Source organism: Mus pahari, chromosome 4, assembly GCF_900095145.1.
Source record: "Mus pahari chromosome 4, PAHARI_EIJ_v1.1, whole genome shotgun sequence".
In the NCBI taxonomy this organism is placed as follows: domain Eukaryota; kingdom Metazoa; phylum Chordata; class Mammalia; order Rodentia; family Muridae; genus Mus; species Mus pahari.
The window spans coordinates 59,615,268-59,640,865 of NC_034593.1; the positions used below are offsets into that span (position 1 = coordinate 59,615,268).

The 25,598-nt window shown below is 43.5% G+C and overlaps 1 protein-coding gene across 2 annotated transcripts in view; it reads left to right on the forward strand.

Moving 5' to 3' along the window:
• The first annotated feature begins 13,560 nt into the window (after positions 1-13,560).
• Gfm1 (G elongation factor mitochondrial 1) overlaps positions 13,561-25,598 on the forward strand; it is a 46,600-nt gene continuing 34,562 nt past the window's right edge. Inside the window, exons 1-7 of one of the 2 annotated variants that reach the window (XM_029537739.1) lie at positions 13,563-13,762; positions 14,377-14,403; positions 15,083-15,235; positions 16,824-16,956; positions 19,289-19,493; positions 22,269-22,385; positions 23,686-23,836. In XM_029537739.1, the coding sequence (XP_029393599.1) occupies positions 13,679-13,762; positions 14,377-14,403; positions 15,083-15,235; positions 16,824-16,956; positions 19,289-19,493; positions 22,269-22,385; positions 23,686-23,836 (870 nt within the window). In that variant the 5' untranslated portion in view covers positions 13,563-13,678. Of the gene's footprint in view, positions 13,763-14,376; positions 14,404-15,082; positions 15,236-16,823; positions 16,957-19,288; positions 19,494-22,268; positions 22,386-23,685; positions 23,837-25,598 lie in introns of both variants that reach the window. The other variant, XM_021195693.1, reaches the window with a different exon arrangement.

Here is a 25,598-nt window from a genome sequence, read left to right on the forward strand (position 1 = left end):
GTAGATCAATGGAATAGAATTGAAGACCCAGAAATGAACCCACACACCTATGGTCACTTGATCTTTGACAAGGGAGCTAAAACCATCCAGTGGAAAAAGGACAGCATTTTCAACAAATGGTGCTGGCACAACTGGCAGTTATCATGTAGAAGAATGTGAATTGATCCATTCTCATCTCCTTGTACAAAGGTCACGTTTAAGTGGATCAAGAAACTCCACGTAAACCCAGAGACACTGAAACTTATAGAAGAGAAAGTGAGTAAAAGCCTCGAAGATATGGGCACAGGGGAAAAATTCCTGAACAGAACAGCAATGACTTGTGCTGTAAGATTGAGAATCAACAAATGGGACCTCATAAAATTGCAAAGCTTCTGTAAGACAAAAGACAATGTCAATAAGACAAAAAGGCCACCAACAGATTTGGAAAGGATCTTTACTAATCCTAAATCAGATAGGGGACTAATATCCAATATATATATATAAAGAACTCAAGAAGCTGGGCTCCACAAAATCAAATAACCCTATTAAAAAAATGGAGTACAGAGCTAAACAAAGAATTCTCAACTGAGGAATACTGAAGGGCTGAGAAGCACCTGAAAAAAATATTCAACCTCTTTAATCATTAGGGAAATGCAAATCAAAACAACCCTGAGATTTCACCACACACCAGTCAGAATGGCTAAGGTCAAAAATTCAGGTGACAGCAGATGTTGGCGAGGATGTGGAAAAAGTTACACTTCTCCATTGTTGGTGGGACTGCAAGCTGGTACAACCACTCTGGAAATCAATCTGGTGGTTCCTCAGAAAACTGGACATAGTACTACCAGAAGATCCAGCAATACCTCTCCTGGGCATATACCCAGAAGATGTTCCAACTTGTAAAAAGGACACATGCTCCATTATGTTCATAGCAGCCTTATTTATAATAGCCAGAAGCTGGAAAGAACCCAGATGTCCCTCAATAGAGGAATGGAAAATGTGGTACATTCATACAATGGAGTACTACTCAGCTATTAAAAACAATGAATTTATGAAATTCTTAGCCAAATGGATGGATCTGGAGGATATCATCCTGAGTGAGGTAACCCAATCACAAAAGAACACACATGCTATGCACTCACTGATAAGCAGATATTAGCCCAGAAACTTAGAATACCCAAGATACAATTTGCAGAGCACATGAAAATCAAGAAGAAGGAAAACCAAAATGTGGATACTTCGTTCCCTCTTAGAATGGGGAACAAAATAACCATGGGAGGAGTTACAGAGACAAAGTTCAGAGCTGAGATGGAAGGAAGGACTATCCAGAGACTGCCCCACCGGGGGATCCATCCCATATGCAACCACCAAACCCAGACACTATTGCATATGCCAGCAATATTTTTCTGACAGGACCGTGATATAGCTATCTCTTGAGATCCTGTGCCAGTGCCTGGCAAATACAGAAGTGGATGCTCACAGTCATCTATTGGATGAAACACAGGGCCCTTAATGAAGGAGCTAGAGGAAGTACCCAAGAGCTGAAGGGGTCTGCAAAAGTATAGGAGGAACAACAATTTGAACTAACCAGTACCCCCTGAGCTGTGTCTCTAGTTGTGTATATAGCAGAGGATGGCCTAGTCAGCCATCAATGGGAGAAGAGGCCCTTTGTCTTGCAAAGATCATATGCCCCAGTACAGGGGAATGCCCATGCCTGGAAGCAGAAGTGGATGGGTTGGGGAGCAGGGNGGGGGGAGGGTATAGGGGACTTTTGGGATAGCATTTGAAATGTAAATGAAGAAAATAGCTAATTGAAATTAATTATTTATACATATATACATATACACTATTAGTATGTTATAAAACATTTTTACTTTGAAAAGAACAGAAATCGTTTCATTTCAAGAAAATACATTAAACTGCTAGTGTACATGAATTTCATTATAATTTCTGCATATGGTATAAAGTTTTCCATATAACACTTGCATAATTTATTATAATTTATATGTTCTTTCTCTTTAAATTTTTAATGTTGCATATTTCTATCTTGTCGATGCTTAATGAGAGACTCCTTTTACACTAAAAAAATCATTTTCTATTTTGAAAACTAGAGTAATTGATTTTCTCAAAATTCATTAGATGTGTATTCCTGAGCAAGGTGATAATAACAAAATTGCTCCTCTTTTAATGATTCCATTTAAGAATTCAGTTAGCCTTTTTACTCTGGAATTCATGCACTAACCTATCTTTACAGAAGTTGGGGATGAAGTTTGTAAGAATATAGAGAACTTAGTTCTTTCATCATAATGTTTATCAAGGGAAAAAAATCCTTTAAAAAGCCAGCATTATTCTATAAGCCTCGTGATTTTCTAAAGAGTAAAACTGTGTTCACACTTCACTGGCTAACTTTAATAAATGCTTGTTAATTTTACTGATTTTTATATTATGTACTTAATTGGTCATTAAAGTTTTTAAAGTCTACTCATTCATTTAATAACTAAAATTGAGCATGTACTAGTTAAAAGGGTCCTCTTATGCATGGTTTAGTATACATATAACAGCACTGGGAAGTTGTCATATTGCAAATACATAAAACCCTCAGACACTAGGTTTCTCTGTCCCTCCTCCCAATGTGGTCACGCTGACTAAAATCTCTTTTTTTCTGCTTTTCACGTTTAATTTGGCTCTTTTAAGTTAGCTTGTTGAGAACAGATGACTGGGCCTGGCTTGGGACAAAGTTTGTGAGGGCTTTGAGGACATGACCACTCCTAGATATAGTTGAGTAGTTTTAATTGTCAATATGAGGGAGTGTACAGCCAGAGACATCTGGAAGGTTCCAGACTGAACATGGCCAGCAGAATAGAGCAGGCCATTGGAGGAGAGAGGGAGAACACGAGAGGTAGAGAAAAGGCCAAGAGCAAGCCAGCCAGGAACTAAGAGGTCAAGAGATCACATGGGAAACAAGAGAGCCTACAGCCACAATAGCTGAGTTATTCAGGCATTAGAAGCCGGAGGAGGGAACGAAGCCCAGTCCCTGGGGTGGAGAGATTTAGGGTAGGGGACTAGGTGAGAAGTGCTGAAGAAGCCACAGGTTTTAAGTGAGACTTGTCCTAGGTTCCTTTGGGACCTGATAGTGACACACACCCCACCTCAAAATTTGATAACTGTGGGAAGCCACATTCGCCATGACAACAAGCTTGTTGTCAGTTAGGCCAACTGACAACTGTTGTGCACATGCTCAAACAGCACAGATAATGAGTCACAGCTCAAGCCCGGAGCATGCAAATGAGGGTATATAGTGAGCACCAATCATGGAGTGACACATCCCTCTTAGGCCTATTTAAGGAGCACCAGTTTTCGGGCTCGGGGTCTTTTCGCTTCAGCAATCAAACCCGTTATAAACGCCTGCAGAAGGATCCTGTTGTGGCGTGTCTTTCTTGCTGGCGAGTCAGGCGATCACGACAAGTGGTGCTGAAAACCCCGGGAACCAGAACATCTGAGGCACATGCGAGGACCCCCTGGAGGACAGGGAGGATTCAGAACTGCATGACATGAGAATAATAAAGATAAGCTCTGAGAGGTATGCCTCCGTTTGGGGTAGATTTTCTGTGGGTTGCTCTCGCACTTCCTGTGTTGTTTATGGTCACTATAAAACTAAAAGCAGGCACGCGACCCCTGTGGAAGTTAGTTAAAGCTCGCATACAGGATAAACAGTGTGAAATGCTAGTTAAGGAAGGACAAAGAGTACTACAGGATCTACAGGAGAGCATGTCAGAAACAGAGCGTAGTAAGGTAACAGGAGCGCGCAGGAAACAGAAACAAGAAAAGAAAAGAGAAAAGCAAGAAAGGAGAACAAAAAATGCCGCAAAAGAGTGCAGAAGGACATAAGTCGCTGTACCCACTGGCAGAACTAGAACTTCTCAAACTGACGAGTTCCGAGGAGTCAGGCCTCTCGGAAAGTGAGGAGGAGGCCTTAGAAGAGGCTGCAGCAGCCTATGAGTCAGATCGTTATGGCCTGTTAAGGGGTAGCTCGAGTACCCACCCACCACCCTATCAGGAGAAAGGCGGAAATGAGTGTAGATACTCGTTCTGTCCTGAGAAAACATGCAGGAAGTTACAGCAGATGTTTCCTGTGTTTGAGGACGCCAACAATGTTAGATATTACCAACCTTTAGAGCATAAGCAGGTTAAAGAGCTGCCAGAGTCAGTAAGAACTTACGGTGTAAATGCTTCATATACACAGTCACAAATTGAGAGACTGTCTAACACTGCTATGACCCCAAAGATGGCTCTGTCCCTCACCTTATTTACACTCAATTTTTTGAATTTGGATGAAAATGGTCGTTCTGCGGTGGAAAGGCATGGTCAATGGCCTAAGCCACCTACTGAAAGAGCTAGATGGAAAAATGTGCTAAGTAACAAATGGTCCGGATCCTGTGTTAACAAGATCCAGGGGAGCTGTTTGTGTTTTTCCACAGAGAGAAGACAATCCAATCTGGGTACCAACGCGATTGGTGCGAATCCTAAAAGATCATGAAGACCCAGAGGGCTGTGAACCAGATGGGAATGCTGCTGATGTGGATATGGATTAAATTCAGTACCGGTATCCCCTTATGGGCCATAGTAAAAACATGGCCAGTACCTATGCCTGTACATTTCAGTTCAATAGTGTTGCCTGCATTCTTTTCAACAGTGTGCCAACAAAACGTGCCATGCACGATTCCCAATGGGGAAGCTCCCCAACCGTATACCTCTACTAATTTTTCCTTACATGACACTTTATGTTTTACTATGGGAAATTCATCTTTGCCATGTATTTGGATTAGAAATGGTACAATTGCTAATAGGCAAGATCCTTTGGAACTTTCCAATGGGTTCCTCAGTTCTTTGTAATAGTACGCAACATTCTTGTGTTTTATCTGAATGTTGGAATGGGACCTTGTCCTTGGCCATTGTAGTCAAAATCCGCCTATTGGTCCCTGTGCCAGTAGCAGCTAACCCTGATGAGTTCCCTATAGCAACATTGTATAGGCATAAGAGAGATTTTGGAATTACAGCAGCTATTATTACAGCAATTGCGGTATCTGCTGCCGCCACAGTTACGGCTAGAATAGCCATGGCAAATCAGGTCAATACAGCCAATACCATCAATGAGATTGCTGAGACTACCTCTGAGGTGTTGTCCACTCTACAGAGAGTCGATGCACAGCTAGCCTCAGGTATATTACTGGTCAATCAAAGAGTTGATCTGCTACAACATCAAGTAGATACTTTGACCGATATGGTTCAACTGAGCTGTGTCTCTTCCACACCCAATTTGTGTATTACCTCTATAAAATATGTTAATGATTCTTGTTTTAGCAGCCAAAACATCTCCGATTACCTGAAGGGACAATGGTCCGTGGAGCTGGAGGAGTTGCAACAGAANCTACAGATGCAGATCCTAACCCTTAATGGGACACATGTTGAACCCATCACCCTCGGAGATTTTATCTCTTGGCTTACTTCTGCATTTTCTTACTTTAAGGAGTGGGTGGGAGTTTTTCCATTTGGTGCAATAATATGCTGTGGAGGAGTATTGTTACTTTGGTTGCTGTGCAAACTTAAAACCCAACAAAGACGTGACAAAGTCATCATCACTCAAGCTCTTTTGGCCCTTGATAATGGTGCCTCCTCAGAAGTCTGGTTGTCACTACCTAAAGAATAGTATGACCTGTTGAGTTGTTAGCTCTTGCACCCCACAGGCCTTGCTGACTATTGCACTGGGACGAGTGACACTCAACACTCTCGAACAGCCCTTGCACAGCACCGAGTTCTGCTCATTGCACGCGCTAGGGTGTTTTGGGACTGATCTTGTACTTTCCATCTTGATCTCTATGGATTGAGGAAATCCGGGGATGGATTTTTTTTCAATAAAACAAAAAAGGAGGAGATGTGGGAAGCCACATTCGCCATTACAAGATGGCACCTGAGCCCGAAGGGGCTTGTTGTCAGTTAGGCCAGCTAACTGACAACTGTTGTGCACATGTTCAAACAGCACAGATGATGAGTCACAACTCAAGCCCAGAGCATGCAAATGAGGGTATATAGTGAGCACCAATCATGGAGTGACACATCCCTCTTAGGCCTATTTAAGCAGCACCAGTTTTCGGGCTCGGGGTCTTTTCGCTTCAGCAATAAAACCCGTTATAAACATCTGCAGAAGAATCCTGTTGTGGCGTGTCTTTCTTGCTGGCGAGTCAGGCGATCGCAACAGATAACAGTTTCTTCCTGAGAACTTACACACACAACATGCATGTATGAAATTGTCAAACTATACATAAACCGCAAAGGTGGACAACGAATGGCTGTTTGCCTCCAGGCCTGCAACACATCACAGAAGTTCCAATGGACTTATAGAATCTTTAACACAAGAGCATTTTTACACAATAGCTGGCAAGATACCACATGTTGTCTCCCATGGCTCCGGGAAGGCTCATTCTCTGTAGTTTTTTATAAAGAAACTAATGAGAGTACAGAGAATTGGTAAAGCCACTAAGGAAGAAATCCCTGGATCATATCAAATCCAGCCATCATGATCTGGGTCTGATCCCCCCCCCCATCTTCTATATCTGACATATTGGTGAAATCTAGTAGGACTATTATACCAGAAGTTAAAAGAAGCAGTAACAATAGCCTATCAAAGGGATTCGATGAGGAAATTAAAGTACATTCTAACCAGCTAAAACCTCTCTCTGTATTTTTTTTAACTATATAGTGTTTCCCATCTGTCTATGTGTCTTGTACTCCATGAAATAATTCAAGTTGGAAGTATTTAATATCTTTGTTAGCTTTTGTTATCTCTTTGCTAGTTTGATTCCGTTACTATAACTTCATATGGAGTAGCTGGATTTTCCCTACTTTTATTGAAAGTACTTTTCTCACTCTTGCTCTTCCCTTCCTGACCTCTCCCCATTACCCTCCCCCTCTCTCTTCATGACTGGCCTCTCTCTCTGTCTCTGTGTCTCTGTATGTCTCTGTCTCTGTCTTTCTGTCTCTCTCCCTTTCTCTCCTGCTACTACCCTCTTGACTCCCCTCCCCATGCCCTGTATAAACTATTCTATACAAAAAAAAACCAAAACAACTTTTCTCATATAATATATCCTGATTAGTTTTCCCTCCTTATTCTCCCAGTTCCTCCCCACCTCCCTTCCCATCTGAACCTGCTTTTGTCTTTCAATAGAAAATAAGCAGGTTTCTAAGGGATAATAAAATATGATACAATAAAATATAACAAGATAAAACAAGAAACAACACATCAGAATTGGATGAAACAGAAAGAAGAGTCTAGAAGAAGTCACAAGAATCAGAGACCCACTCATTTCCACACTCAGAAACTCCATAAGATCATTAAACTGGAAGCCACAACATGTATACAATGGGCCTGGCTCAGATTAGTGTAGACGCTTTGTATATTGCCTCAATCTGTGAGTTCATATGAGCTTTGATCATGTGCATATAGAGGGCCTTGTTCTGATGTCTTTCATTCCCTCTGGCCCTTATACTCTTTCTGCATCCTCTTCCTTGGGGTTCTTTGAGCCTTGAGGGGAGAGGTTTAGTGGAGATATCTATAAAACTAACTTATTTTCCTGAAATAGTTGTCACCTCCAAGGCTTAATGCCTTTGCTAACCCAGGCCAAGTGCTAGAAACTTCTAGCCTATGTACAATCTAATTCAGGCCTAGAATGTTTTCATCCTCTGAAACTCACTGCTGAATAAGTCACCATGTGTAGTTCTTTCTGAGCCCTGGCTGACTGGTCCAACTCAGCTGTTCTACAGGTTCCAATTCTTGTCTACACTGACTTACTCAGTCTGACTTATTTCCCTTAGGCTCTCCTGAATTGCTCTGTTTGGCCTCCAACTAACTCTGGCAAGCTGTTCCAATCTTCTGGCTCCGTCTTTCTTCAACTGTGTCTAGCTTGTTCTCTCTCCAGTCTGTCTCTACAGCTGTCCTGGTAAATATTCCTCCTCTTCCCTGCACTGCTCTCTCTTAAGTAGCTTCCCTTTCCTCTCTCTCCTCATGAGAGTTGGGCATATCCTATTCTGTCAAATCTTTCTCTGATTCATCACTTTGTCTGCCACTCAATTAGACTTTCATGCTTTCAAACATGGATGCTTCCTTATACAAACTTTACCTTCAGATTTAGGATTAAAGGTGTGTACTAAGGGCATATTGTATTCCAGACAGACGGATTAAAGGTGTGTGCCAAGGCTGAGCCACTCCACAACTAGAAACAGATTTGTTTTTGTTTGTTTGGTTGTTTTTTGTTTATTTATTCCTATAAACAACACAGTCTCAGGGTTCACAGTGTGATTAAATATCCTGTGGCAGATATCCCATTTAGGGCTTAGCATCACAAGGTATCTCACTTTGCATAATGTCTATCTGTGGGTCTCTGTATTTGTTCCCCTCTGCTGTACAACGAAGCTTCTCTGCTGATGGAATAGCAGAGTACTAATCTTTGATTATAGCTGAATGTCATTAGGAGTCATTTGATTGCTACATCCTTTCAATTAAATGACTATGTGGGACATAAAACCACGCCAGGAAGTTTGGTAAGGTAGGCAACTCCCAGCTCTGTGCCAGACTCCTGACTTGGAACACATGCCATGCTTCTCACAAAAGAAACATGCCCTATGGTTACATAGGCTCAAAGCAGAGTTCTCTGTGCTAATGAGGTACCTAGAGGCCTGGAGGGGTTAGCCAATAAGCTTCTCTTCTCAGACATTCCTCCCTGCAAAAGGTATTCAATCTCAGGCCCACTCCAGAAGTTGGGTATGGTTTTACACATCCATTTTCTGCCATGACAATAAACCGTTTAGAACCATGGACTGTCTCTTTTGTCAAGATCCTCCATGAGGAACCTGGGGATAGCCTTTGTCTACAGAGCTGCAGCTTTATTCTTCTGTAGAAGGCCTCTCTGTTCTCCCAGCCACAACTGCCACTAACCACCACCTGCCTTCACCAAGCCAAGGACAATCACCATGAGACAAGTTGGAGCTACACGTCCCTCCCTCCCCCCACTAGACACTGTCCCAAGCCCATGGCTCCCGACTCTGTTCTCTGCCCTTCCTCAAATGGATGTACAAGAGTCTGAGAACACTGTGGCCAGGCCTCTTTGCAGGTCTGGAAACCCCTAAACCAGTTCTGGCCTTCCCACATTTTAGATTATGCTTTCTGACCCCCGCACTTCCAAACAATCCAGCACCCTGGTGGCATGGGATAAGCGCAGTCAAACTCCCCACATTCCACCTCCCCAAGAGACCCTGCCCAGCTGAGGAGCAGCCCTGGTCAACAGACTGAAAAGATATTTGGTTTTACTGTAGGTCGCTGGACTATCTAGTCTCAGGTTCTTGGTCACCCTAGCCGTGCCAGGTATGGGTTCCATCTTGCGGAGTGTGCCTTAAGTCAAATCAGTTATGGGCTGGTTATTCCCACAAGTTTTGCGCCAGCACTACACCAGCATAACTTGTAGGAAGGCCACCATTGTAAATCAGTGGGTTTGTGGCTGGGCTGGTGTTTACATTTCTTTTGGTAGCATGCAGAGTACCTTTCTGCACACTAGAACATTGGGGTGAAGACTCTGTAGGCACCAGCTGATTTCTCCATGTTCACTGAGTTCTCTAGGTGTTGTCCTCAGCAATGGGGCTTTGCTGACTATTTGTCGAGAACAATCTATAGTCTTGACAACAAGCCTGGGTTGTTTGCTGACTTCGAGGGGACCCCTTGGGCCAACAACTCAATTAGACGAACTGAAAATTTTATTTGATATTGAAAGCCAGTTTGGGGTCCTGTCTTCCCCATTATTTGGAGATTTTATTTAGATTACTTTCTAATTTATGTCTATATTAGGTTTCTAATTTATTAGGTTTCCAAAATACCCCTCAAATGGCCCTTGAGTTTAGCTGTCTCTCCCCATATTCCTTCCTCATCTCCCTCTCCCCCTTTCCCTCCCTACTCGATACTTCTTTTCTTCTGAGATCTATCTGTTCCCTCTAGTTCCTTACTTTATACACAACTTCTGTGATATTACATAGATTGTAGCTTCATTGGCATTGACTTAGCTATTCTCCACAGTGAATATATACCACATTTCTCTTTCTGGTTTACTTCCCTCAGGATGGTTTTTACCTAGTCCCATCCTTTTCCATCATTTCATTTTTTTTAAAGTCGAAATAATATTCCGTTATGCATATGTTCCACATTTCATTATCCATTCTTCTGGTGAGGCACATCTAGGTTCTTTGCAGTTCCTGGCTATTGTAAATTGAGCAGCAATGAATGTAGATAAGCAAGTGTCTCTATGGTAGGATAAAGCATCCTTTCAGTCTATTTCCAAGAGTGGTATGGCTGGATCATGAGGTAGATCAATTCCCATCTTCTTGAGGAACTACCACACTGATTTCTAAAACGGCTGTACAAGTTTGTGCACCTGCACAAATCACAGGTATAACCAAGGTTATCATTAGTTGTTCCGAATCTAGGAATACTTGCCAGCGGGTACAGAGCATTTCCAATGCTACATCTGTGGGTTGGGCTGATGTTAGTAAAGAATGGTTCTGACATGGCTTTTTTTTTTTTTTTTAAGAATAGAGTTATGGGGCTGGGCGTGATGGTGCATGCCTTTAATCTCAGCACTTGGAAGGCAGAGGCAGGTGGATTTCTGAGTTTATGGCCAGCCTGGTCTACAAAGTGAGTTCAAGGACAGCCAGGGCTATACAGAGAAACTCTGTCTCGAAAAACCACAAAAAAATAATAATAATAAAGAATAGTTATGAAAGACATTACAGTGATTTATCATGTGGTACCATGATAGATATTAAATACAATGAACTATGGGGGAAAGTGCAGGATGTGTGCAGATGTAGAAAGGCGTGGGGGAGCTGTTGAAACTTGTCAGGCAAAGGTGTAAAAATTAAGAAGACAAATGACTTGAGGAACAATGAAAAGGAACAAGAATGTTGGGTAGACATCGGTGACTGAGAATTTGGAACCAGTGTTCCGTCTTTGGATGCCTTATTCTGTCTGGGTTTACAGTTGAAGCCGGAAGGATACTGCCGACACAGAACCCTCTGATATTCCTCCTCTACAAGAAAGTACAGAAGGAAGTGTCACTGTGCCTTGACCCCAAGCTTTGTTCTCCTCTAACAATGCCTCCACCTGTACAGGGCTGAAGTAGCCTGGAAAGAGAGCTGAACTTCCTTCCCAAAGAGCATTATGAAAAACATTGAACTTATACCTAATAGGTTTCTCTGCCAACAAAATGAGCCAATTCAAGTCAAATCAAAAGTATAAATCGTTAGCCCCGCTCTAGGCTCTGCCCAACAGTTACCTTGCAACAGTTTGCATCTATGCTCACCAGGTATGATCCAGGAGCTAGGCACATAGACCTTCTCTCTCCCTCCCACAAGTCCCCTGCTGACCAGCTGGACCCTTTCTCCCTTCCTTGCTCCTCTTTCTGTCCTTCTCTGTCCCCCAATATTTCTGCTTGTACCCCTTTTCCAAGTCCCCCTCCCTTTCCCCAATAAACTTCCTTTTATACTAAGCTGATTCTTCAGGGGGACAACTCACCTTGGGCCCGCTGAGGGACCCCTCCTGCCTGATCACTGCCGCCTGTTTATAAAAAATAACATAAAGGCAGGTTTATTAAAAGGCAGCAGTCTGGCAAATTGACCAATGTCACAGGTGAAGGTCAGTAAAGTCATTCACCCAGGCTAAAGCAAGGAGGTTTTATGGTTTTGGGCCACGTGGTGATGACTCATGAGCTAAGAACTGGGATTATGCCCATATAAGGTAAAAAAAATGGACCCCCCCCCAGGCACTCCCGGTGGGTAGCCGGAACCAGGGAGATGGTGACCTGTTAGGCTGTAGTTTTTGTGGGGTGAGACAGCTTTTTCTGTGTGGTAGGATGGGGAAGGAGAGCAGATAGGGTTTTGAAGCTGGGGGGTGGGGTGGGGTGGGTGTGATGAGCATGGGTTCCAGCCTAACAACACTAAAGTAGGGAGATCATTTTCTGTGGAGAGGGAATATGGTCTGGCTTGAAAAGATCCTTTTACTCAGTGTGTGAGGGTTTACTGAAGAACAGCAAAGACAAAAGCTGTGACATCAACCCATTTCTCATCACAGTAACCCCAGGAAGAAATGGCCCTGTGGAGAGGTGGAAGGAAATGGGAGGTTCACATATGCTGAGAGGCTTAGATTACAGGAGCCAGCAAGCCCAGGTGACTGCCATCTATGGCTAGGATGGACGGAGATTCTTGTGCTAAGATGGAGACTGTCTGAGGAGGCTCGGGGAAGACCAGAGCTGTCCGAGGGGGCTCGGGGAAGACCAGGGCTGTCCGAGGGGGCTCGGGGAAGACCAGGGCTGTCCGAGGGGGCTCGGGGAAGACCAGGGCTGTNGGGAAGACCAGGGCTGTCCGAGGGGGCTCGGGGAAGACCAGGGCTGTCCGAGGGGGCTCGGGGAAGACCAGGGCTGTCCGAGGGGGCTCGGGGAACACCAGGGCTGTCTGAGGGGGCTCGGGGAAGACCAGGGCTGTCTGAGGGGGCTCGGGAAGACCAGGGCTGTCTGAGGGGGCTCGGGGAAGACCAGGGCTGTCTGAGGGGGCTCAGGGAACACCAGGGCTGTCTGAGGGGGCTCGGGGAAGACCAGAAACTCTGCTTTGGATATGTCAACGTTTTAGAGGCCTTTAAGAAGGCCAGGGAGAAGCGCCACGGGTGCAGTTTTGAGGATGCATAGCTAGCATTGCTGATGAACAATAAAGAAGGTTTTAAAATTTTTTATTTGTAATTCAACATTTATCTACTCTCATTTCCCCCAGATTCTCTCTGAAGTGGTTTTTTGTTGTTTTTTTTTTTTAAAGATTTACTTATTAGGTATACAACTTTCTGCCTGCACGTATGTCTGCAGGCCAGAAGAGGGCACCAGATTTCATTACAGGTGGTTGTGAGCCACCATGGAGTTACTGGGAATTGAACTCAGGACCTCTGGAAGAGCAGACAGTGCCTTTAACCTCTGAGTCGTATCTCCAGCCCCTCCCCCAGATTCTCTGATGCTGTAGTAATGAATACATTTTGTGTACTCATTCCATTAAAATTGTTATAAACGTTTTCCCATTGTCATGCAGGTAAAACAACTACGTTTAAAATCTGCAGCTTTTGTTTTGTTTTGTTGAGACAGGTTCTCACTGTCTAGTCCTAACTGGCCCGGAATTCTTTGCTGAGCAGGCTATCTTGGAACTCATAAGAGATCCACCTACTTCTGCCTCTGAAGTGTTCTTATTAGAGACGTGTGACACCATGCCCGGCATGGTTTCACATGTTTTTTTTATACAGCGATGGTTTTTAATTTTTATTTTGTTCCTTTAAAGACAAAGGGACCAGAGTACCTGCCTCCTTAGTAATGACATCTCCCTGTGACAATCCTCTGCATAAACTACGCTTTCTCCTCCTGACCAGGAGAGGGCGCGCGCCACGTCGAGCTGAGACGGAGGTGCCTCTCCCTTCCCTTCCTCTGGCCATCCTCCTGACCTTCCTCCCGGAAGTGCTCCAGCGGCTCGGGTTGCCGGCGTGACTTTGAGCTCTTCCCGCTCTGCTGCCGGCGCCGAGCGTAGCCGAGCACCTCAGAGCAGGAGCCTTGGAAGTGACTGTTCCAGGCTTGCCATGCGGCTGCTGCGGGTCGCCGCAGCCCTGGGGCGTGGGCCGTTCCCTCGGGTCCCTGCGGTCCTGGGCTGGCAGGGGAAGCAGGTACTGGTGCCAGAGAGCCTTCCAGAGCCGGGCAGGTTGGCGACATCCCTTCCTTATCTGGGAAGCTGCGTCTTCCCGGGCCCCGTAAGCCCCTGGGTACCCTCGTGCCAGCTCGGCCTTGCGACCCGCAGCTCTGCGCTGGGGTCCCCCGCCTCCTGATGGGTATGATCGATCTTAAAGAGAAGTGCCCCGAGTGAAGGTCAGATGAAAGTTAGTATCCCCGGGGCTCGAATCCCGGATTTCGGACTCGTTATCCAGTGGTCCTCTTACTACTGGGTATGGTTGGATGCTTTCTGAGCGAGTGGGTTCTGTTCAACATCCCGGTGCTCTTCTCTGGCCATGTTTCCCAGTCAGGTGTATAGATTAAACTTTGTAAGTCTTTGGAGTGAGATTCTCAGAGCAGGAAAGCCATTGGTAGATGTGGCCCCTTACCTGTCATGGATACCTCGTTTGTTTTCCTACCAAGTGTCCCTGTGGCTTAACCACCCAAGCGCATGTCAGCTGTCTTCTTTGACATGTGCCCAGTTTCCCTCTTCCCAGAAGTTTTTGCCAAGCGTTTGGCTGTGCAGTTTTGTTTTGATTCAACAAATACACCCCCCCTCCCCCGTGTAAAGCTGACTGGAACACCACCACCCCAAAAGGTACTTTCTTGTTTACGTTCAGATGAAATTGGAAACCTTTCTGGAGTTGTCTTGAGGCTGTTAGTTGAGTAGACCTGTTAGTTGGGTAGACCTGTATGTCCCTTGCTAGCTGTGAATTACAGGACGGGAGAAGACAGAGAACCTAAGGTACAATTTGATCTAAAACTTGTATTTCTTGTTAAAGTGGTCATTGAGAGGTATAGCTCTGACTTTTAAGGGTAGTTGTCAAGTATGACAGCCTGAGTGTCAGTCTTGGGACCCACACAGTGGAGGGGTAAGAATGGAGTCCTTCATATTGCCCTTTTGACCACCCCATGACTGCTCTTCCAGAGGAAGAGTTGAATCCCCAAAACTCTCGTCTTTGCTCAGAACCATCCATAACTCCAGCTCTAGGGGATCTGCCCTTTCCAGCACCAGATGTGCACGTGGTGCAGATATATATATGCAAGCAAAACACATATACACAAACGTTTAGAAGTCTCAAGTTTAAAATGAACATTTAGAAACAGTAGTTGTGCTACTTTTATGAGTATTATTCAGAATTAAATCCAGGGCTCCTTAGATAATACAGAGGTTGGGAACCCTTGTGTTGAAGATGAGAAAACAAGTCCGTAGTTCACATTGTAACTGTGATCTCGTATAATAGGTGTGTTAAACTGAGCTTTTAAAACTTTCCCAGGCTGCTTGGAAGACCCGCCGATGGTGTTCGTCAGGGCCAATTCCCAATGAAAGAATACGAAACATTGGGATCTCGGCGCACATTGATTCCGGGAAGACGACGCTAACAGAGCGGGTGCTGTACTACACTGGCAGGATTGCCACGATGCACGAGGTGTGTGCTTTGCGGTTGGGTCCAGAGCAATTCAGAACTTGATTCCAATTGTTCTGTCCTTATAGTTTCATAAGCTTCAGAAAACCTTGTTTAGGATGAAAACTGGTCAGGGGCAGGGCAGTGGCTCTCAACCTTCCTAATGCTGCGAGCATTAACACAGTTCCTCATGCTGTGGTAACCACCAACCATAAAATTGTATTTGTTGCTACTTCATAACTGAATCGTAATATACATATTTGTGTTTTCCAATGCTCTTGGACAACCCTTGTGGAAGGGTTGTTCCACCTCAGAGGGGTCGCGACCCCACAGGTTGAGAACCACTGTCACAGAGGCTCCTTAGCCAAAGTCAGATGAACAAAGAGGAGAGGTCAAGCTGGCTTGAGATGTTACTGTGTATTCACAACCTCTCTAGAAGTTGTGACTGTGGGTATCCTGAGAAGATGCTGAGATGGCATCACAGACCCTTACACAGCTGTCACAACAGTCTCATGCATGTTAATGAAGTCTCATGCATGTTAACGAAGGATCCAAGTTTATAATGTTAAATGGAAAGTGAATCTCAAAAGGGGCTTTCGATTTAAAAAACAAACAAACAAAAAACCAAAAACCACAGCTCTCATCTTAAAGGAAATCAGAGTTTTTAATCTGTGGCCATTTTGAGTGACTATGAAACACAGTTAAGTTGTCCCAAATTTAATGTTCTAACATGCAAGCAGTTTCATGATGCTTTAATTTTATAGAACAAAGAAAGTCAGAGATCAAGGCAAGTTTAAAATGCATTGGTGGGCACACCACAGATGCAAGGACAATGAGACGAGGAACTATTCTACAGGCCCAAGGTGACATTCTTAGCTTTAGGACTGACAGAAGCTAGTGTCCTGCTAGGTTAATAGCTTCTAAGAGGTTTTAGTTTACTCTCATGAGGTGTTACTTTAGATACAGGGTTGGACAAGACACAGCCCAGCACAGGGTAAGCAGCCCCTGAACCTGCACGATTCCAATGCTCCCCAGTAGGACATTGCGATGGGTCCATCAGTCTCTGAAGACAGACTTCTTCCAGGAGGTCTGCAGTCACGGCCAGATACGGCTTCTTCTCAGGATGTTTCATCCACAGCACTGAATATAAGCTCTACTAAAACCTAACAGAGAAGCATTGTTTAAAATGTTGACACTCGAAGAAGATACCGCCAACCACTGAGTGACTTAACTCTAGCTCAGACTGTTCTTCAGCCAAAGAGCATCTGCTTAAGCGTGTCCTTTCAAAGCTAAACACTCCCATTTTGTGCCTCACAGTCTGAGGGGAACAGCGGAGAGGTCTGCTGCCTGAGTATCATAGGCTCTGGAAGGCCAGCAGCCAGCAGTTCAGGGGAAGCAGATGGTGGTCCCAAGTGCTTGTCAGCTGCCAACAAGGGAAAACCTGAGCCTGGGAGCCGAGACGGGAAACAAGAGCTTTATGAAATGATATGGTTATAGGATTAGGCTTATCTCACAGTTGCATATGTTAGCGTTGTTTTCTGGTTCCATTTCAGTCAAGATTTCTTTCTGGGATGAAAGACAGAAAAATGTGAGTTTTTGTGCTCATGTTTAGGTGAAAGGTAAAGACGGAGTTGGTGCTGTCATGGATTCCATGGAACTGGAGAGGCAGCGAGGGATCACTATCCAGTCAGCAGCTACGTACACCATGTGGAAAGACATCAATATCAACATCATAGACACTCCAGGTAAGTGGGCCCCTTGAAGCAAAAGTGTATGTAATTCTTTTTTCTACTGTGATCCTGTTCATCTTTGAGGATCAGATTTTAAAAGTGCAAAACTGAATTCCTACCAGATTGGCACTTAAAGCTCTTCATCTATCTGTATGTTGCTTCTTTGAAAAAATAACATAATAAGAAAGTTAAAAGGGCTCTCCCTTTACCATAGTCTAGCTCTCCCTAATGTCCTTTAGAAGTAATGCTGCTGAGCCTTGAACCTAATACACAAGGCTGATGACATGAGGGATCTACATCACAATCTAAGATGTGTGTAATGAGCAGAGATGAAGGACTTCTCAGTGTCCTGGTTTGTCTGTCTTTGCCAGCTTGACACACTGTCATCATATTGTCTGCAGATGTGTCTGTTGGGCATTTTATTGATTACTAATTGATAGAGGCCAAGCCTACTGGGGCATAATCCCCCCACCCCCCAGCCTGTACCCTGAGAGAGATAAGAAAGCGTGCTGAGAAGGCAGTAAGGGGCCCCTGTGGTTTCTGCTTTAGTTCCTACACTGGTTTCCCTCATGATGGACTGCAACCTTTGAGCCAAGTGAAGCCTTTCCTTCCCAAATTGCTTTTGATCGTGATGTTTTATCAAAGAAATAGGAAACTAAATACAGAACTTGGTACAGGTTGTGGATTCTGCTGTGACGTCCTTGACCATGTTGGTTTTGGCGAGGGTTGGGGAAGGACTTTGGAATTTTGAACTGAGAAAGTCGTTGAGTGCTTAGAACTTAATAGGCTATTGTGAGTGCTTGGAAAGTAGGAATGCTGAAGAAGCTGTAGACGATCGAGGCCTGGCTTGTGAAGATCCAGAGAGAAGGGAAGGCTGCATCAGGGTCACCTGTGTGACGTTTTGAGCTAAGACTATATGGTGTCCAGTCAGCTGGGGCTACAGAATCAGTTGTAGAAATAAGCAGCACTAAAGTAAAATATTTGCTTTGCCAGGACACTCGATGCTTGTCAGCTGGAGTGAGAAGTTAGCAGTAATTAAGAAGAAGCCAGCATCACTGAAGTGAAATCTTCTAGGATTATTTCCCCAGGGTCAGCACAGAGATGCTGTGCTGTTCAGGGGAGGCCAGGATTTCCTGTCATGCTTGCAGCTGTCGTCTAGGTAGTACTGGTTTTAAAGGCGTGAGGGGGTCTTGGAGATCAGCTGAGGCTTGGCATGGAGAGTCCATTGGTGTGGGTACAGCCTCAGTTGCAGTAGAAGGCCCAGGATTGAGGAGGTTCGTGGAGAGCAGTTGAGGCTTGGCATCACATAATAGGATTTGCCCTGGAGAGATCCTACAAGAGGCTGTGGGTGAAGGCGCAGTCCAGTTTCAGTGTAGAGCTGATGTTATACGGATTTTGGAGTTGACAGTATGCAGATGGCCACCAAGCATAGCTGGTAGCTGTGGAGTAGAGCTGGGTTGAACCTAGGAGAGAAGCTATATGTGTTCTGGATGCTAGAGCCAGATAACAGGAGCCACTCAAGCCTTTTGGAACTTTTACATTGTTGAATTTTGCTTTTGCTTTCCTTTGTGACTGTGCCCTGACTCTTTCCTCTTGGAGTAGGAAACTATTTAACTTGTTTTTTGATTTTTTTTTTCCCAGCAACCAACAGTTATGAGATGTTAGATATTTAAGATAGACTTTAGATTTTTAAAAGAGACACTGGTTTTTAAAGACTAAGACATTTAAAGTTATGTTTTATATTGTGATACTCATATTACTGTGAGGTCTTGAAGATAAACAAGAAGGAAGATATTATTGTTTAAGATTGTTGTGTCGTTACGTGGGGTTGACAGGGGATCAAGTGTCTTGGTTAGTTCTTTGTCACCTTGACACAAGCTAGAGACAAGTGGGTACAGGAAGATATGGAAGGGCCGCTGGGCATGGTGGTGCACGCCTTTAATCGCAGCCTGGTCTTCAAAGTAAGTTCCAGGACAGCCAGGGCTACACAGAGAAACCCTGTCTCAAAAAAACAAAAAAGAAATGGAAGGGCCCAGGCCCCTGGGTTGTTACCCTAGAGACAAGTGGTCTTGGGTCATGTAAGAGAGTGTGCTGAGCTCTTCACCAGGAGCCAACGAGTGAGCAGCCCTGGGCTTGGCCCCCTGGTCCTGCCTTGAGTTCCTGCCTTGGCTTCTGAGGATGGACTGTAACCTGTTGGCCAGATAAAACCCTTTGCGCCCCATGGTGGTTTTGGTCAGTGTTCTATCCCAGCAATAGGAAACCTAACCTAAGCAAATAGAAACTAGTTTGTATATTAACAATTCACACTGTTCTTTAAAACCCTCCCTTGCTGCCCTGTCTCCTTTAGGCCACGTGGACTTTACCATCGAAGTGGAAAGGGCCCTGCGGGTCCTGGATGGTGCAGTCCTTGTTCTCTGTGCAGTTGGCGGAGTCCAGTGCCAGACCATGACAGTCAGTCGGCAGATGAAGCGCTACAACGTTCCCTTTTTAACCTTCATTAACAAACTGGACCGAATGGGCTCCAACCCAGCCAGGGCCCTCCAACAGATGAGGTACTGAGCCTGCAGCATGCAGACCTTCACATTCAGGACAGTTAATTCATTATTAAGTTGTATCCTAAAGTTCCTTTCTTGATTGCATTTCTGTGATCTTAGTAAATGGAACACAATCTCAGTGGTTTAATTTACCCTGTGATTCATTAGCGTCTTTCTCTGTGAAATGGGGAAAATGTGTCTTGTATTTGTAGTGTAGATTCCAGAGACTGCACTGTGCTGCTGTGTTACCATTGGGGAAGCTGTATAGATGGATGGTGGGAGCACTTTTGTTTTCTTTAGATAACGTGGAGGAAGGTTTTGTTCTTAACAAATGTAGCATTGTGCCCCTATCAGATTTTACCCAGCTGATGGGCACGGGCCGAAACCCTTGAGGTGGTAAGTGGACTAAGGGTGGAATATCTGATGACAAAACATCTGGTGGAGGATATATTCGCAAATGTGAAAGTGATGTTTATCTTCTTCCAGTGTTTGAAATATCTTTTGGTAAGAGTAGACAGTGTTTGGTCGTTATTGGTGGTTAGCACCAGATGAACTCTTTTTACTAGTTCTTGTCCTGATTTCGGGAAACTTCTCTTTCTCTGTGACCTGATTGCATTGGCTCTTTGTGCGGCTCCTGTGTATCTTTTCTCCGTTTGCAGCTCTCACGAAGCAGATTTGGGGACTTTGGATCTGGCCTTCATGTATCGTCTTCTGTCACACTTTCTCTCCCTCTAAGGCACTGGCTCATGAGAGAGCTCCTTTCGAGTCAGTGTGTGTGTGTGTGTGTGTGTGCTTTGAACATGTGTGTGAATGATGAATGTTTGTGTGAGCCCATAGCACTCACATGTGGGAATCAGAGGACGGCTTTGTGGTTTGGGCCTTCCATGTTTACACGAGCTCCAGTAATTGGATTTTTCAAGCTTTTTGTCAGGATTACATGTCACTAGCAATTGAGTAGTCATATAGGCCCAAACAGAATTCTTGAGGTTTATAGCTCATGAGTTTGAGTTTGATAGTCTTCTGTGTCTTTTATGTTATTTTGCATTTTAAAAATACTCAGCAATTGTGTAGCTAATTTCCATAAATTTTCCATTTACTGTAGTATCATTTTTCATAGAGGTACTTTTCAAATCTCTGAGTTTGGTCTGGGGATATAGCTCAGTAGTAAAGCATTTGCCTAGTATGCACCTGGCCTTGGTTTAATCCCTAACAGTACAGAATCTTAATTTAAATGTTCTTTTCTTTTCTTGGGTAACTATTCTTAGATACTGATACATTTCTCTTAAAAATACCTTTTAGACTTTTATGGAAAAGTAACTTTTACTCTCCTGTTGTAATTGTTGTCGCCAAGGCTCACTTCCTCAGTCTGCTAATCAAGCCCTAGCCCTGGAAGCTTCTAGCCTCTGTACCATCTAATCCAGGCCTAGAGCGTTTTCAGTCTCTGAGACTTACTGCTGAATAAGCTCACCCTTTCTACTTCTTCCTGAACTCTGTCTGGATGGTTCAACTCAGCTGCTCTGACTCAACTCTCCAAGCTGACTGATTCAATCTGGCTTCTCTCTCAGCCTCTGACTGAATTGCTGTGCTTGGCTTCATATTAACTTTGGCAATCTGTTCTAATCTAGCTTCTGCTCATTCTCTGGCTAATTCTGTCTTCACCTGTGTCTAGCTTATTCTCTCTTCAACCTGTCTGTACAACTTTTCTGGTAAAACTGCCAAGTCTTCTCTGCACTGCTCTTTTTAGTAGCTTCTCTTTCCTCTCTCTTCTCATTAGAGTTGGGTGCATCCTATTCTGTCAGATCTTTCTCTGACTTGTCACTTTGTCTGCCACTCAGTGAGACATTACTTTCAAACATGGCTACATCCTTGTATAAACTAACTTTACCTTCACTGTTAGAGATTAAAGGTGTGTACTAAGGGCATGTCTGTTTTCCAGCCAGAGGGATTAAAGGTGTGGTGCTAAGGTTTGAGCCACACCACAGCTAGAAACAGTTTTTATTTTTTTTTTTTCCAGCAAATAACTCAATCTTGGGAACCAATATCCTGCAAAACTTTTTATTTATGTGTATGTGGGTCTCTGTATGAATATACCAAATATGTGGATATACAGGGAGGGGAGAAGGAGGTGTTGGGTCTCCTGGAGCTGGAGCTACAGGCATTTGTGAACTCCCTGGCAGGTCCTCTAGAAGAGCAGCAAGTGCACTTAAGCACAGAGCCATCTTTCCAGCCCCAAATATTAGTATTTTGCAAGCTCTTGGCTTTCTTCAAATACTAGTAGTTCTTAGCTCTCCATGGTTATACAGGGAGACCTAGTGTATGCTAAACGGTGCCAACTAGAGCATGTTTCTTCTCAAGGTGGAGTCTACTGGTACCTGCAGTCTGTTTAGTGAGTCTGGTTGTGGGCTGAAGTGAGTTTTCCTTGAACTCTCTCACTGAATAGTTGACTCTGTCACTCAGTTTAAGAGTGAGAACTAGGCTCTGCTGTCCCACTGTCTCTTAATGTCCTGGTCATCTGCAGCTGGTCTTTCTGTCTTTCCCTTCTGCTTCTGGGTGAGCATACTCAGGGAGTCTGTGGTGAGAGATTACTGTGTTCTGTTGTTGGGACCGGCTTGCTTTTCAGCTCCCTGAGTTAGGTGTCTGTTTCCATTGCTGCCTATCTTCTCTTCTGCTACGACGCCTCAGCCCTGGACCCTCAGCCCTGATGTCTGCCATGCTTCTTTTGTCTCCCTTTTGCCTTTTGTCATTTCAAAATAATTTTGAGGGAAGGAGCAAATAAATGTTTTTGTTTTTCAGATCCAAACTAAATCACAATGCTGCGTTTGTGCAGATACCCATTGGTTTAGAGGGTGATTTTAAGGGAATTATAGACCTCATTGAAGAACGAGCTATTTACTTTGATGGAGACTTTGGGTAAGTCCAAAATCTTATATTTTGAAAGACATCAAAAAAAAAAAAAGGAAGACATGAGTTAAATATAGACTAATTATCTCTTTGAAATGTGCCTGAATGTTAATGGGTGATTTTAATGACCGATTGTAATGTAAATGTAATGTAAATGATATGCAGGACATCTGATTTGTGACCTGCAAGGGAGTGAAGACCCACAGGTTGAGAACCATTGCTCTAGGGGCTGAACTGGAAACTAATAAAACGTAGCAGCTGTAACACTGAAAGATACAGCATACTTAGAGTTAACAGTGTCATGTAACACTGAAAGATACAGCATACTTAGAGTTAACAGTGTCAGTCCAAATGGACTTACTTCCCTTGTTAATAGAATTTTCAGAAGCTTATTCAGGCTTCAGATAGGTTAGCTTGAAAATTAGCTTATGTTTACTTAGTTTGTTTAAACTAGCTTTCTCATCTAAAAATGCAGATAATAGAAACTTTTGTGTGGGTGTTGGCAGATCTCCAGTTTCATCCTGCTGTAATTCGGGTATTAAGTAAATGGTGTTTTCTTTCTTTCCAGTTAGATGGCAGTAAAACTAAGCCCCGTAGCCACACTGAGAAGAATCGTAATCTCTTATTTCATTGATAACTTTTCTAGGTGTTTTTGTTATTTTTCCTTTTTTTTTTTTTTTTTTTTTTTTTGAGACAAGTCTCTCTATGTAGCCCTGGCTGGCCTGGAACTTGCTGTGTAGACCAGGCTGGTCTCAAACTCACCGAGATTGACTGCCTCTGCCTCAGTACTGGGATCAAAAGCATGCGCCACCACACTTGGCTCCCATGTCATTGTTTTGACCACGTGTTCTGTGGCTCATTTTAATCTCTAGAATAAGATAGGCCAGCTCGTATTAAATTGGGGAGGATTTTATATTTCATCATGTATCATTGGGAAAATCTGATATGTAGAAAAATAGACTATGATGCCTATTATAACATATAGGATTATTATAACATAAAGGATTATTATAAAATAAAAGATTATTATAAAATAAAGGATTTGTTTCCCTCATAGCTGACTATGTTGAGTTTAGGCACTTCTGTTCACTGGTAGTCCACTCTGAGCAAAGTACTTGGTCCATGGAGTGGTTTTGCCCACTGTCCTGTCCGAATTATAATCATTGTCTTATTTGCTGTTTGGGTGCAGAAACCTCAGAGCTCTCCCCAGACCGTCAGTGAAACACCTTAGTTGTTAGCCATACCTTTGATGGGGATATGTTTAACGGAACGTTCCTAGAGTACAAAAGTAAAACATTCTTTGTCTTAGTCAGATTGTTCGATATGATGAGATTCCAGCTGAACTGAGGGCCGCAGCAGCTGACCACCGGCAGGAGCTAATCGAGTGTGTGGCTAATTCCGATGAGCAGCTCGGTGAGCTGTTTCTGGAAGAAAAAATCCCCTCAGTTTCCGACTTAAAGGCAAGTGCTCTCAAAGATAGTTCTTCTTAAAGACATTTTTTAAAAATGTGTTCGGGTGTTTTACCTGCATGCAGTGCCTTTGGAGGCCAGAAGAAGGCATTGTGTTCCCTGGAACTGGAGTTGCAGATGACTGTGGGAGCTTGAATTGAACCACTGTCATGGGGAAGAGCTGCCAGTGCTCTGAACCGACGAGCTGTCTCTCCAGTCCCTCAAAATGAACTTGTGTAGTTTTAAAAAGGGCTAATTTTGGGTGGAAGAACATAGATTCTTTTGTAAATGGGCTTTATTAATGAAATCTGAGTAAAAATATTTAATACAATTCACTTCCATAAAAAAAAAAAAATTGAAGATTCTTGCAAGAGACTTTTGAATAAACATTTCCTCCAAATAAGATATTCAAGTTTCAGTACTGATCATTAGAAAAATGCAAATCAAAGTCGCAGTAAGGTACCATTCACGCCATTAAGATGAATGTTATTTAAAACTAACCAACCAACCAACTAGCCAAAAAAAAAAAACCATTAACCCAGAGAGCATGTATTGATGCAGATCTGGAGAAGTGTGAACCCTTGGGCCCTCCTGGTAGCAGTGTAACAAACACTGGGAGACAGTATGGCAGTAAACCTCTCCCTGCAGGCACACCCTGAAAAAGAAGGGTCCCCAATAGTTCAGTTCTACCCCAGCAACTCCAGAAGCAGTACCCACAACAAAGGATAGAGATGATGCTTTAATGAGTGTCCATTAAAATGAGTGAATGTATAAACATTTTGCAGTCTGTACATATAAATATTTTGTATCTCTCCAAAAAGGGGCAAAACTGTGAGGAATGTGACAGTGTAATGAACTATGAAGGTGTTCTGATGAAAAACGCCAAGCCTCTAGGGTAGTTATGATTTTGTTGATGTGGTACACCAAGTTTTGTCAAATTCATAAAAAGAACGAGCCGAGTGTGCAGATCTGGGCCCGTAATCCCAGTCCCTGGAAGACTGAGATGGACAATTCCCACTAGTTCAGGGTCATCCTGGGCTACATAGTGAGTAGCCTGGTCTATGGAGTGAATATTTTTTCTCAAAAAGACAAAAATAAGTAAAGTGGTGATTACATGAGTTGTTAGCCTTCATTTCGGGGAACTGTTGTTTTAATTGGAAAAAATAAAAGTTTTAAAACTGGATAATGATAAGAGCTGTATAGCATTATGAATGTATAGAATGTTGTGGAGTTACATGCTTCAAGATGGTTAAAATAGTAATTTTTATGTATTTTTATAAAGACATTAATCTTTTTAAATCACTTGTTCTGTGTAGCAGAGATCAGATAGGTAATTATTACATGTTACATATAAATGTAAATTCAATAAATTGTACTCAGACACAAGAAAGAGCCCTTTTGCAGCTGAGGGTCCTAACTGACTTTTCACTGAAGTCTCGAACTGGAGCCACATCTTATAGTGTGAGTTCTTGGACATACTGAAAGGAGTTAGAGCCTTAGGCGACGAGTAGAGAGCATGCGGAATACATGTCGGTCTAGCCCTAAATGAAGACAAGTATATATTAGTAACCATGATAGAGAGGGGCGTGTCTATTATTAAAATGTGTCAAGTTTTTAAGATTATTCCCAATGGATTAGTAACTCACTGGAATTCACAGAACTTAGCCCGTGGTTTATTTCCATTGAGAGAAAACTAAACAGGGGGAAGCGGCACATGAGGCAGTCTGAGGGAGGTGTGTGTGATGAGGCAGTCTGAGGGAGGCTGTGTGATGAG